Here is a 14,112-nt window from a genome sequence, read left to right as displayed (position 1 = left end):
AAAGCAATATGTTCAAGTGAATAAATCATACATGAAAACCTTATACTATAGCATTCTTTTATAAAGTTCCTTTTTAAGAAGTATTCCCGTTCCAAGGGTGTGCCTCTTTCAGGTCCCAGCTACTTTTCCATATGGGAAATATAATGCAGTAAAGCTTCCCTCCATCTGGTGCCTTGAAAAACATTTATGAAGAGGTTTTACTGTACATCTTTAATAATCCTGATACTCCAGACATCTCTTTGTCAAAGTTATCCTAAAATGTGAACCTCAGAAATCATAATTTATATTAACAGCCTGGATCCAGGTGTAAGGTAGAACAGAGAGAAGAGAGAGGACGAAGCAGATGGTGCTGTCAGATAGCCCTTCTTAGTGCACTCCCAAATCTGAGACTGTTTTCCACAAGAAGAACCTACTGGCACCAGACTACCATCTTCTTCAATTACATACACATATTACTAATGAGGCAAGTAAGCAATCAGGTGAACTAAAATTCTATGTACTGGGAGGGAAACTAACAAAGGGAACATAGACGAATTCCAAATTTGATGATTTTTATTTTAATAGGCACCATAATTTAATATAAAACATCTACATTTTAATTGGCCCAATTACTCCCCAAGTGGCATTGGCAACAGTAATTCTATGGAGATTTTCTTGCTCTAAGTGAGTGACTTCATGGGTAGCTTTTGCAAAATGATCCTAATGTGGCTAAAAAATAATCATTTTTGGATTCTCACTAAAAGAAACTTTTAAAATAAGTTTTTATTAACTTGTCAAAACACTTATGAATTAAGGAATTGGAAGAAAACACCTCTTTGCTGCCTAACCTCTGTGATCTAGTAAATGGTGGGTTTTCTATAATACATGGCAAAATATCATTAGCGCAAACTAAAATAAATACTTTTATTTCAAAAAGTGGGGGCTGGGTTGAAAATTAATTTTGTTTAGTCAGACATTTAATTACACAGTTTGAATTAATAGTAAAACCAAGACAGCTAAGGGATGTTTAAAATTCTTTAAAGCATTAACTTTTCAAGTAAGTTGGAAATATGTCCAAAGAATCTATTTACATATAACTCATTATTGCTCTAATTATAGCTCATGTGTGTATATTCATTAGAAAATGTACCCTAATGACCTCTGCTTTCCTTTAGCTTAACTTGAGTCCCAATCACCACTAAACTGAGTGCTGTAACAGAGAAACATGGTTTCTATCTCTTTACCATTTGAATATTGCAGCCAGTTAAGTAAATATTTGCTGAACGAATACATTTTCCTGAACCCCCAAAATAGAAAAAAAAAAACACATTGTAAGGAAAATTTGTCACCTAATGGTGTGTTGAAAAAGGAATGGAGGATCAAATTTGAAACGACTATACATTAAGAGAACATATTAAATAATAAATCTTAAGTTAATAATAACAGGTACGGTATAGTTAATTTCCATTCACCACCCCTAACTTGACTAAGTTTCCTGGATTTATCTCCCCAAAGTTTTAACCAGATGTCTCAATTCATTTTCCTTTATTTAAAATTAATATGCATAGTAGAAGAGACCGTTTTCTTTCTATATCTGACCCTACCATACAATTATTCAACATGGTTTTATTTTGTCACTCAATGGCACACACCAGGTTGACGAAAAATTAATCTGAAATTCTCCAAGTCACAGAAGACGTTTACAGAAGCAAATCTTTGCATGTTAAAATTTTGCTTCAGGAGAATGCTAGATTTTTACATGAGGGGAATTCGTCGCTAGAGGAAGATGTCTGTTTACGTATTTAAAATCATAAAATCATTATGTAAACATTAAATGCTTCAGACCTTTCATTAATCCACACGGACCTGCTCATTAACGTAACTGCTAGTGTTTTCTCATACCACATATGAAAACTTGCATAATAGGGTCAGGCACATGAGATATGTACGGGTCTCTATAAAATTAAAACAGAGAGAAGCATCTGCTCCCTACAAACACCCAACATTATCTAAAACTTTAAGAGTAAACCAAGTCGTTCTCAAATCCTCAAACTCATTTTTTTTTTATAGCTTTATTGCCGAAGCCTGTCCCTATCAGACACAAGCATAACTGACTACAGAAATGCGTAAGGGAAGGAGGCTAATGGCCTTGCTTAATTAAAATGTAAAACTTCTGCATCTGGGATTCCATTTGTAGGATTTTAAAGGAGGCTTCAGTAAGTCCCTCTCTTGACAAGAGCATTCAGATTGCAGAGAAGGCTACACAGGCGTTAATGACATTTACCCCCCTAATAAGAGCTGTTCACACTTCATGGTTTTTCCTTGTTATTGCTGAGGACACACACTCACACCTCATTGAAAGATCAGTACTGCAAGGGAAAAAAGGCCCCTTGAGACATCTCAGACTTGAGGAAAAGCACTAAATCAGGCGATGCTACATAGATGACATGTTTGATTCTCAGGGGTTCTTACTCACCCTATGGCCACGGATTTGAGGCAGTTAACACACAGCCAAGCAAAACCCTCCCCCACTCCCAGAAGACAGGGCCATCCTCTTCGGCAGCAGGCACAGTGAAGCTAGGGAGAAAAGAAATAAACTCCTTTCAGGTGCCCTAGGTCTGGCAGGATCCAAATGTCTTGTACTGCTCTCAGTTAATCTTCATCGATGTGCGGCTGAATGAATAAAACACTGACCTTTTCACCTAAGAGACCACAATTTGAATCCAATGTAAAGTCACCAGAGGATCAATGGACAGAGGCACTCATATTTTAAAGCAATAAAGCCCTGCAAAAAGGGAAAAGGGGAAAAAAAAAGTTTTTTACCGTGGTTTTGGCCACAGATTCAACCCGGTTTTCCTGGCTCAGCTCTTATGAATCGGATCTCTGATTCAGAATTGAAGAGCTCCCAGCACTGCCCCTATGGATCTCAGAATCTGGCACAAGCCCATGGCTACTGCAAGGCAGACATTCCCTCACATGTCAATACGTGGAAAAGCAATCCCTGTTGGTGATGGAGTGATGGCTGACTCAAGGAATACACTCAGCATGAACTCAAATTCTGGCAGAGATGACAGGACACAGAGACAAGTAGCTCTTAATTACTCTTTGAAGGGGAATTTAAGTGTATTTTGTTGTTAACTTAAGATTTCTAAATTTGTCTGCATACTTTAAAAAGCAGCAAATGAATGAACCAATTTAAGGCGCGTCCCCAGCTACCTAATTTTGTGTCTTATCAATGCACCATAAAATAAACAGGCTTAATATTAATGGGTACTCTAGAGGCAAAAACCGTTGGGATACTCTATTTAAATGTCAATTTTTGTGAAGCCTGGCCTAACCTGAGCATAAGCCAATATTTTCAGTGATCTGTGTTCCAAACATTCTCTTGTTTATTCCACTAAGGAATCTGGGGAAAGGAAAAAAAAAGGCTGTTACGCACAGTATTCCTTCAGAATTGCATCCCAAAGAGAATGCAGTGTGCACCAGAGTCTTTGAGTTACCACATTTACTTAACTGCTATTTTTAAAATCAAAAAAGAAAAAAAAAAGTCACATCAGGAAAAGCATATTAAAATAAAAATAGAAAATACAGTAACCACATTACTCATACTAACTAGAAAGCTGCGTCTGACACTGTTATTATGGCTTCGTTAAAGAGAAAATGACATGAGAACAAGGAAACCAGGTTAAAGCATTTCCTCATTGCGAACTTCAATTCTCAAAGTCTCTGGCCAATGCTTTCCTGGGGGCAACCGGTGAGAAATACACAGTATCCTGAGAATGAGCTCTTGACAGAAAATGCACACCGACCAATACCTCATTCTCTTATTTTGGGGGCCTTGTGTATAGAGGTGTGTTGCAGCCATGCAAGACATTTCACAGTTAAAATGCAAAACCAACTGTCCAATCCTGTCCAAGTCCCCCATCCCAAGTCTACCTTGGAGAAAGAAAAAGAGAAAGAGGATACAACAAGTCACTTAGTTGCCACCAACAAATGACAACGCTTCCTAGATAGGAACAGGACCTCACCGCAGTGGTGGGCTTCTAACATGGGCCAGTGATCTATCTGCCTTTTTAAGGTTGAATGTTACTATTATAGCAACAAATGCTGGGTCTGTGCACCAACAAAATCACCAGTCACACCCCTTCGAAAAGGATGGTGATGGAAATATGATGAAATAAAAAGAGCTTCTGATCAACAAGCCCAGGCCTGGCCTAACCATGCTCACCGACACGACAGCTCCATGCTCCTCACTTACCTGAAATGCAACTCTCCCCCATAAACTTGTTCACACCTCTTCCCAACACAGCATTCTTCCTGGATGGAAAAATGTTTGTTCCATCCTTTCTTCTATGTAACAATATCTTTCTTCTTCCTTAAGAATCTCCTCTTTCAACAAGTCTTCCTAGAGTAATTCAATTTGGCAGTGGTCACTTAAATTCTACTAGTGAATGCATTGGCCTGCATTCCATTTTCCAACTCCTGCTGGCATTCACTATACGGCTAGTGTGCATGAATCAAATAAAGAATCTTTATTCGTGTTTGTCCTATTCGTATGGATTTAGCAAAAGCTTCCAGAAACCTACACACATCCTCATCTCACTTTCTACTTTTCACAGCCCTTTGGTGGTTCACATAGGAATATTGGAGATGCAGGTCACTCAAAAGAAAACAGATGGTGGACAAGGGTTGTATCTTGAGGGCCTCCCATAATGCTTTGCTACAGTCATAACAGATTTCAGTTCCTGTGCAAGCCCCTCTCATCCTCCACCTGCTCCTTCTGACCAAGGAGGGGAAACACTAGAAAATACAGTGGCTCAAATCAAATATATGGACAAGGAGAAAATCACAACGTTTCTGTGGCTCTAGAATGTTAAGGGTTGTGGTGGGTGGGGGGACCGGAAAATCTTTCTACTTAAGCAATTAACATTTACTGAGATCTATGACTTTAACAAAATTACTTCTCTGTCTCCTCAAAACTCCATTAGGAAGGTATCATCAGGAAAATGAGGCTCAGAAATTATGCACTTTTTGCAAAGGTAGAGAGCTAATTGGTGGTAGAATTGAGGTCTCAACCCAAAGCTCAGGATTTTTGTACTTGAAATTCAACAAGTAGCATGTAAGACTGTGGCTCTGGAGATCATCGGGGTTAATCAGTGTCACCACAGAGAATATCCATTTCAAGTAAATCTGAACTGGTTCTTATCAAATGGCGAATGGCCAGAGAGCTGTGGACTCGTGTCTGCTCCTCCTGGGGAATACAAAATACTCTTTCTCTGTGTCCCATAGACACAAATCCTATTCTAGTGGTGGCTGCATTCCATCCTGGAATTTGGTGAGCTATCTAGTTCGACTTTGCACGGGTAAAGGGAGGCATATTTTTATTTTAACTCTGAGCACAAAACATCAAGCTACACCATTGGATATAAGGTGTTTATTTACTTTGCTGTTCAAATAGTTACAGCTTCAGCAAGGGATTCAAAATCCCTGTATCTCACTGCCAGCTTTGACCCTGCCTGAGGCCTTCAGCCACCATCACTTTAAAACCAGGGATAACAGTCTCTGAAAATCTCTCTCTAATAGGGAGGTTAGGAGGATTGCTGGGATAATGTCGACAGAGTGGTCCAAGCACTCTGGAAAACAGACACTATAAATGCAGTGCATGGCCCCGAACCATCTACTTCTTGTACATCCTTGACAAAGACAGCGAGCTCTTCTTGACCATTCACACCTGTGATCCTTTTCTTCTGAAAAAGATTCACATATTGTTGACCCGATGCAAAGATACCTCACAGCACGGTGGTGATAACGCAGTTTTTAGTTGGGGTCAAATGATCCCTCCTCTATGTCCATGCTATGGGTTCTCGTGCATGCTTACAGTTTTCATCAAACAACTTGCATGACTTGTTTATAGCTACGCTTTGTCCACTGGAGTGAGGGCTTCCTAGGAGATCTTCTCTTGTGTACTCAGTACATAGTAATTAATCAATAAAATTTGTTAGTATTTGAAAGACTACTAAATTAATTTATACCCAGGTCCACTGTTCCTTGTGCTCCAGAAATTTCCTAAAAACCTGTGAGGTCAAATAACACCCATAAAAAGGTTGGCTGTTTTAAATATGTTTTACGTTATGCAATGGGGTGAAAACTGAGATACTCTTAACACCAATAATTTTAATAAATTCATCAAGTACTCGTTCATTCTGTGCCAGGTGCTTGGAAGGGTATTTGAAGTTATTGAAATGGAGAAATGCAAGGGTAATATAATGACAGTCATATATGAAATGAGTCATAACTTAAAAAATAACATACATGCATACTCACACACGAACAATGTGGTATTGCTTAACATTAAGGGTCCTGTGGGCTAGTTACCGCACTAAGTACTTTATGCATATCATTTCATTTAACATTTATAGATAAGGCAACTCCGGTTCAAATATGTTAAATAACCTATCATAGTGTAGGTAACAGCTATCAAAAAGTGAAACCAGGATTCGTGCCCAAGTCTGTCCCACTCCAAAGCTCAAAATTTTTGCCACTAACCCCTCCTGCCACTTATTTGTAATCAAGTATGTACTGTGTACGTATGTGTTTGTGTACATACTCATATGTGTATGCATATGTATGTATGTATGTATGTATGTATTATTTCCAATTGAATAGTAGATACCCTATTGCCTGACTGGTTGGGAAGGCACTCTGTTCTAAAAGGAAAGGTGAAATAAAAAAAATAAAAAAAAAAATATATATGTATATAAAAATAATCCATGATTTAAGGCTGCTTTATACACAAAGACCTAAAATGGCCAGGTTGGCAATCGTCTATAATAGCTAATATCGTCATCTTTTTCATCAGCGTGATAAATGTTAATAGTTAACATTTACTGGACATTTAGCCAGTGGCACTACTAAATGCTGTATGTACGTCATCTTATTTTATCTTCACAAGAAACCCACGAGGTACCGTTAGGTGAGGGAACCAAGGCTTCCGTAGACACAGGCATGGGCCTATTTTCACACATCTAGTAAGGACTGGAGCCAGATTTCAAATCCATGAACGTGCCTGAATCACACGACTGTGGCTCTAAGCTTTCCTGGTCCAACTACATAGAAAGAAGGCAGCGTTCTGGCTATGCCGCCATATCCGAGGGAGCCCCTGACCAGCGCTCATCCCCTGTGCCGCACAGGGACAGCTGGGACTGTTCTAAGCTCTGCCTGCTGACATGTGGAGAGAAGTGACCCATTAGGCTTTGCAGCCTGGTCCATAAAAACCTCCCTCACAGAACGTCTACCCTCTCTCATGGCTGCCACCTGGATGAAAAAGCTGAGAAGGGCAGAGCCATAAAATGGCGGAGGCCCTAAATGACCTCTCTTCAAATCACCTCTGGGAGGAAAGCATTCACCAACCAGGAATGCTGACTGGTCTTGCTGAGAGGGAGAAATAAATTGTGTCAGGCCACGAGCATTTCAGGGTTTCCTTACCAAAACAACTAGCATTTATCCTACTGATATTCACTAATGCCTAACACGTATTTCCTATCTTTTTCTAAGCATTTGACATCTGCCGAGAAACATGTTTGGCACCTGGTATTTCCCTGCTGACAGAGGTAGCTTTATGCATAGATATAAGCGAAACATACCAACTGGAGTAGTAGTTCACAACATGCTTTCGCCTACATTACTTCATCCTTTTGCCATTCAAAAGTAAGAGAGATATAAGGGGTTATCTCAATTTTAAAGATGAAGAAACTATGGCTGAGAATGGCAATTTTTTCCATACTCACATAAATAACCACTGGCAGTACTGGGACTTCAGCCTAATCTTCTCACTCAATATACAGTTTCTTCTTTATCATCCAACCTGGCATCCTTTTATGGACCCAGGTAAAAGCTACTTCATCTCTGCCCCACCCCATGCACATGATATAGTTAAATCTTATCAATGAGGCACAAAACTTTTGTTTTATACACTCAGTTACGAAAGGCAAATATCCCTGGAAAGGGAAGTCAGAGGCCAGAATTTACAATGAAGCACGGATGGCAAATATCGAGTCTAAAGAAAAAGTTTTGGTCATGGAAATGAGAAAGCAACAGTAACTTGAAACAAGGTGGACTATCAGGAAATAGCTGAGAAAAGGAACACAAAAGAGGAACCAATTTCACACAATTTTGCCTAAGGTCAGGTGGATATGATCTACCACTGAATACAAGAGACAACTTCACTTTGTCAGTTCAGGATTCCCAGGTCTTCTCTGTTCCCAAACCACGACACTTTGATGCTATAAATTTCTTATTCTGGAAACACAGCTTGGTTGTCTTAAAAACACAGAAACAACAACAGTAACAAAAACCATCCAAATGCTGCCCAGAGAGTCAGAGACCTGAGTTCAAAGCAGATTGCAAATTCCCTTCCTCCACCATTTAGTAAGTCTTCTCGTGTGCCAGGCTGGGAGCTGCGAAGTGGGTTACAGTGATGAACGAGACAAGTGGTTCCTGTCCTCAGGAAGCTACAGTGCATCAACTGTGCCAGTGTCTGTGATCACAGGAAAGTCACTCAACCGATTTGAGCTTAAATTACTCCAAATGTTAATTCCTTGGCAGTATCTAGAAAAAAATGGTATAAGAGAATTCAAAAAGCTAACATGTGAGAACTTGTTCCACAAAGAGATGTTTCAATGCAAGTATTTGCTTACTATTGATATTTTCTACCACACTGATACCACAAAACACTTACTCTACACAGGCCACTAGCGAGGGGTTGTGGGGGCCTTGATTCTCTTCTTAATGCCTTCACAGGTCCAGCTGCTGTCACAGAATTTCATCCCTAGGAAGCCTGATGAAAGACTAAGGACCCTTGGCCAAGTGAAGTTACTGGATGTCCCATGAGTTCCATGGTGAAACATCAAGCTACACTAAGTTAAGCAGCTTTCTTTATTCATTCACTTAACAAATATTTATTGAGTACCCTGCCTTCGTAGTGTTCCCTAGTGAAGAAGCCCTGGGGGGGTGGGGGCAGAATTTTAACAGTTGATCTTAAATTGGATTGGAGGTTGAGAGAAACAGAGTCCTGAGATAGGACCACACTAGAAAAGCCCTGCATTGGTTACGCTGGACAGAAAGGTGTCTGGGAAAAAAGTGGGACTTTGGTTGATGTCTAAAGGACAAGAAATAGCCCATACAGAGAGAGGGGTATGGGGGTCTAGGCAGAAGAAACCATACATGCAAACACCCCAAACTGAAGTAGAGCTGAATGTGTTCAGGAACTGAAGACTTCTGACGACTTGACAGGAAAAGGCTATTAAGTGGGAAATGTTGGTGGAAGCTACTTACCTACTCCCACAAATGACTTATTCCAGAACTTCTCAGAGCCTTTAGTACGCTACTGTTAATTAAAAGGCTCTACGAGAAGGGTCAAGAGTGCAGTTTCTCCCAAACCTAAAGTTGGACCTCTGGAAGACGAATGCCCCCAGAATACTCTGGGAAATGTGCTTCTAAAGTGCTGATTATTCTATTAGTTCTGATTGTTTCAAGACACAGGTGATTTGCAATGTGCATCACTATTCATTCTCTCACAAGGCTGCTGACACCTCAGCTAATTATTCAGAGTGTCTGATATGGTTCTCTGAATTCTGGCAGGACTCATTTGCAAAGGAGGAGATTTCCACAGATAGGCTGGAGCATGAGCCCAGGCAAGTCAGTTACAAATTCAAAGTGAAAAGAGAGACCGTGAAAACTTGATTTTTAGATGATTAAATTCAACAGTGATAATCACCTATATTTTTATCTCCTAGGTCACAGAGAAAATGGGAAAAGAACAGGACACTGCTTTCATTCATTGTCAGTAAATGTACCATGAGATAAACTTGAAATAAGAATTATTCTTCAGCAGCAGAAAAAATCCTCATGTTCCTTTATATTTAGATTTTAGCATCTAATTGCATTATTTCCTATTATGGCTATTTTGTGGGAAAATGCTTACAATTTACCTCATTTTTTCTGAACTTTCTGAATGAATACTTTAAGTGGTACACAAGAGACTACTGAGCTTTTTATCTTTAGGATATTCCAGGATTCTTAAAAATCACTATAGTGCAGGTTATGCTATGCATTTCACAGCCAGCTGGCTAGTTTATGAATTATACAGATAATCACATTAGTGAAAATTTTTACCAAAACAGTAGTACAGGATTCTTGAAAGATATTGCTAGTCTTTTAAACGAATCTGTGGCATCACTATCATCCCCCGTTTTCTTTGAATAACCTCTTCATACATGCTTGCAAATGATACTTGTGATATGGCCTGTTCCTCTTTTCCCCAAATCCCCAAAATTCAAAGGCAGATCAGACACCTGATAGTCTCCTACATTCAAAACTATCTGTGAAACCAGAAGTAGCTGTGTATTCATAAGGGATGTAGGTTTGGGCCCAAAGAGAGTTAAATTAATATCCTGGCTTCACCAGTTCAACTCACAGTACATCTTCATTTGCCCAGTAACGCAATCTATAGCCAACTGCTAACCAAGTCAATATGTGGTAAGACTAACAGCCACCCCAACTCGCCTGGATAATTATTCTCCTTTAACTGACATAATATTCAATATACTGTTGTTGAGAGCAATAATGCTAAAATTGATGCCTCGAGGGCTACAAGACAATTGAGTTTGGGCCACAGATAAAATGACTTGTGCACTAACAGTGCATTGCACGGTTCTACCACCTTTGGACGCACATTTTCTAGTCTACTTGTGTAAAATGTTATACATAATTATATTCAAAGTCATTTGTGCATACTTTATTATTACTACATAAAATTTTTAAAATATTGGCCGATAATCAAATAAAATTGCTTTAGAGGAAAAGGGTTTATTTCTATAGCCTAGCTCTTGTTTTCGGGGGTTTTATTTTTGTTAAATGAGCATTTGTTCACTACATAAGTGATAATAGTTTTGTGTCCTTTAACCTCCTGCTTTTTTTCTAAACCAAATACTGTTTTCTCCAAGGAATAAGTAGCTGATAAATGCTGAATAACAAAAAGCATCACTTAAATAAAATCTATATGACATCAATTCTATCAATAAACAAGACAGAAATTAAACCTAATGTTCCTCTAATGTAAAAATCATCTGTGATTTTCTCAAAATATCAATTCTAAACTCTGAATGGAGAAACAGATTATATTAGACACTTGTCAAAATCTATATGAAATTAATGAAAATTGATCATGACTTTAGGATAACAATAAATGACAGTGTTCTTTAAATGCACTATTTCACACCCAAATGAGAGACTTTATAAATGGTTAGTTTGTGGTTTTGCTGAGTTTTTCTCTCATCTTAATTTCTCCTGCAATGTTATATCTTTAAAACCTGAGTCCTCATACAAAAAGAAATACGGAGCACCTTTTCTATGCTTGCCTTAGAGCTATGTTGAAATTTGGGAAGGAAATTAACATCTAAATAATAATTTCAAGTAAAACGAACAAACAAACAAACAAACAAAAAAACTCAGGCACTAGTCAAGGCAAAACATTAGGACCACAGCACAGAACATGCGCAGGTTCTGTATGTACTGACAACAAAATGCTACAGTAACTGGGCTAAGTAGACAAATAATCACAGTCATGCAAATATCTATCTGTTTGGACAGAAAGACACCATGCATATGCTCCAGATACCTTCAGTAAAAATATATACGTGGAACTGATGCTAGAACTAAAGATCCAAGTGGAGGCAATAAAGACGGTACCAGATTGGGGCAAAACATTTTAGGTTTTGGATAAAGGAAAAGAGTGCTTCTTAGCCGAGCTAACAGTTCCATTCAAAAATTTGCAAAAGGCCTGTGCTTTCATACAGGGTAGAATCCATCCAAAATGGACATTAAGAATCATGTTGTGGAAATATCTGCAGAGAGATGTGGTACAGATGCGTCTTGAGGCCGGTGCAAGCAGGGGCTGTTAAAGTGGTCCCGTGCTTTGTCTTTCCTGGCTGGCCCCTTCCTCATGGACCTTGTACCCCCTCAGGTCCCCTGACCACCCTGCACTTAACTCTTCATTCTCCGAAATGTCCCCATCCTGAGGCAAATGAGATAATGCCAGCAAACGTCTTCTATAAACTGAAAACGTAACATATAATTATGCCTGTTATCATCATCATCTCACCATTAAGGGTCCAATTTTCTATGCTTTCCAAGTTGACATCTCACTAAACTAAGAAATGACTGTATGTTAACTAAAGCCGTCATGGGAGCAGACAGATTATTCTATCTCCCCTCTTTCTCTGCGTCCACTCATCATCCCTCCTCTGCTCCCTTGCCCTGGCTAACCCCTGGAGGTACCACACAGGAGAATGACAGAAATGTGTCTGTGTTTATGCCAGGTTACAGCAAGGGGGAGTCTCGAAGCCCCCCAGTCATCACATACCAAGCTGGCAGCCAAGGCCTTGCACATAACACAGGGTGGCTTGGGGAATACACAGGCTGGCAGAGCCAAAAACAATTTCTTTTGAAGGGGTCAATTCTCCTGGTATTATCCCCATAGGAAATTTCAAAAATCACTTCAGATTCTACCTACTCCAACTGTGATCTCCTTTGGCAGGAGGGAGCCCTTCCTCATCATCCTGTGTAGTCTTTTTGGATCCTGGGGTCTCTCAACATGCTGTTTTCAACATTTACCCTTCAAGGGTCGTAGGAAGACAGATGGCCATAAAAAAAATTTCAGAGGCAAAGTACACAATGCAAACCCACTCGTAACATACTGCAAAATATGATGGAAAAAAAAAAGGCAAGGAGGTCGCGGGGGAAGGGAGCGGAGGCTGAAGGCCTCCCGGAAAAGTTTTCAGACCTTTACTGGATCAGAAGTGCCCCTGACACAATGAAGGGACTCAAAGCTGGAAGAACAGGTGCTGTGAAGGCCAAATCTATAACCATGTCTGCAGGTTTTGGAATGTGAAGGTTGACTGGTTATAAACGCAGGGAGTGTACAGAGGTTACAGTTCTTCCTTTGATTTGGACGAAGAAGCAGTGATTAGTTAGGGTACACAGACAACCAAGAAAACACCAAAGCTACAAGTGAAGTGTACGAACAAGCCCTACCAAACCCAGAGGAAGTGTCATCTCAGATCCTCAGATGCCCGACCCTTTCAGTAGAGCTACAGTAAGACTTGCTGGAGAAGCCAGGGAGCTCATGGGATAGGGGGAGAGATTTGGAATCGAAAAGACGCGAATGAAACAACACGAGGCGACAGGCCACGTTTTCCTTTCTAACACACACCACGGAGGCCCAAAGCTGGCCTGCTGTGGGGACATCACTGCTTCCTCCCAACTCCCTGACGAGTCTGCCCGAAGGACCATTTTAACCAGAAGACAGTGCGAATGCCGGGGCCTGCGAGGGGCAGGAGGGGACCAGGTGGGCCAAGGGCTGTCCCTCACCCAAGCCCTCCGAGAACTGGTCCCAGACACCAGCTTCCACGTCCTCCCCCTACCTGAAGGATGTACCCCCGAACGTAGTCCCGCAGCGTCCAGCCCAGGCCGTGCAGGATGTGCAGCACCTCCTCTTGCTTCAGGACACTGAAGAGACGGTCCAGCAGGATCTTTAGCCGCACGGGCACCGCTTGCGTCCCGTAGAGCATCAGGCTGCTGATGTCAAACACCACGTTGGACTGCACGATCTCCACTTGCGTGGGGTGGTACAGGTGCTGTGTGCTGAGCTTATCCAAGGCTGTGGCAGTCGCACCGAAGGGAGAAGACAGAGACAGAGAAAGCAGAAACAAGTTACTGGACGTGATCAGGGCACCATTTCTAAGGACGGATGTTTAAGGGAGAGCTTGCCATGTAAATAGCTCTCTTCCCACCTCTTCCCCGTTTTTGGTATAAATGGCAAATATAAAGCACCGTCAACGTTCTGAAGGAGAGCCACTGAGGATGCTTCTCAATGACTGTGGCTGACTCTAAAAACCAGACTAATTAATTTGCTAATTGAACTATGGCTCAACCCAAGATACCAGAGCGTCCTCCCTCCCACCACCAAGGAAGAAAAACAAACAATTCCCACCACACAGCAGAAGAACAGGCTCAGCCAATGTTGCTTTTATGCATAAGATTCACCCCTTATAAAAGCTGAACGGTTCAAAGAGC

The 14,112-nt window shown here is 40.6% G+C and overlaps 1 protein-coding gene across 7 annotated transcripts in view; it reads right to left on the bottom strand.

The window, feature by feature from the left end:
* The window catches only part of BNC2 (basonuclin zinc finger protein 2), a 415,446-nt gene that overhangs the window by 111,522 nt on the left and 289,812 nt on the right, over positions 1-14,112 (bottom strand). For all 7 annotated transcript variants that reach the window (XM_074330352.1, XM_074330351.1, XM_074330348.1 and 4 more), the window contains one exon: positions 13,461-13,696. In XM_074330352.1, coding sequence (XP_074186453.1) covers positions 13,461-13,696 — 236 coding nt within the window. The remainder of the gene's footprint in view (positions 1-13,460; positions 13,697-14,112) is intronic.

This window comes from Rhinolophus sinicus, linkage group LG04, assembly GCF_036562045.2.
Source record: "Rhinolophus sinicus isolate RSC01 linkage group LG04, ASM3656204v1, whole genome shotgun sequence".
Lineage (NCBI taxonomy): Eukaryota > Metazoa > Chordata > Mammalia > Chiroptera > Rhinolophidae > Rhinolophus > Rhinolophus sinicus.
The sequence above is the reverse complement of the archived record's forward strand: the minus strand, read 5'-3'. Positions and strand labels throughout refer to the sequence as shown.